General features: G+C 64.7%; 1 protein-coding gene across 1 annotated transcript in view; it reads left to right on the top strand.

Moving 5' to 3' along the window:
• The window catches only part of LOC103894906 (rhodopsin kinase), a gene marked incomplete at its 3' end in the record, with an annotated part of 4,902 nt that overhangs the window by 1,134 nt on the left and 3,001 nt on the right, over positions 1-767 (top strand). The window contains exons 2-3 of the mRNA XM_019470785.1: positions 123-250; positions 587-744. Of these exons, the coding sequence (XP_019326330.1) occupies positions 123-250; positions 587-744 (286 nt within the window). The remainder of the gene's footprint in view (positions 1-122; positions 251-586; positions 745-767) is intronic.

Genomic DNA, 767 nt, shown 5'->3' with positions numbered 1-767 from the left:
TCCTTGGCGTGTTCCTCCCATGTTTTCCTTGGCATGTGCCATCTACGTGTCCTTGGCGTGTCCTTGGCGTGGGCTGGACCCTCACCAGCCGCGTGCCCTTGGCATGTGCTTGGCGTGTGCAGGCGGCGCTGGTGGAGAAGCGGGTCCTGGCGCGGGTGCACAGCCGCTTCATCGTCTCGCTGGCCTGCGCCTTCCAGACCAAGACTGACCTCTGCCTCGTCATGACCCTCATGAACGGCGGCGACCTGCGGTAAGCGTGTGCTTGGCATGTGCCACGCATGTTGCTGCCGGAGACGCCTCCCAGCAGCATGTCCGGCATGTCCTTAGCGTGTCCTTAGCATGTGCGGGTGCCATGTGCATGCAGTGAGGATGAGGCCAACCCTGGGTTCTCCATGCCATGTCCCCAGCGTGTCCCCAGGTGCTGGCGTGTCCCCGGGTGCTGGCGCGTCCTTAGCGTGTCCTTAGCATGTGGAGGTGCCACACGTGCAGTGTGGATGAGGTCAACCCCGGTTCCCCAAGCCGCGTCCCCAGGTGCTGGCGTGTCCCCAAGTGCTGGCGTGTGCTTAGCGTGTGCTTGGCGTGTCAGGTACCACATCTACAACGTGGACGAGAACAACCCCGGGTTCCCCGAGCCGCGGACCGTGTTTTACACCGCCCAGATCCTGCTGGGGCTGGAGCACCTGCACCAGCACCGCATCGTCTACCGCGACCTCAAGCCCGAGAACGTCCTCCTCGATGACGCCGGTGACGCTGGGGGGGGGGGGGGG

Source organism: Aptenodytes forsteri, unplaced genomic scaffold (genome assembly GCF_000699145.1).
Source record: "Aptenodytes forsteri isolate BGI_AS27 unplaced genomic scaffold, ASM69914v1 Scaffold448, whole genome shotgun sequence".
NCBI lineage: Eukaryota > Metazoa > Chordata > Aves > Sphenisciformes > Spheniscidae > Aptenodytes > Aptenodytes forsteri.
The sequence above is the reverse complement of the archived record's forward strand: the minus strand, read 5'-3'. Positions and strand labels throughout refer to the sequence as shown.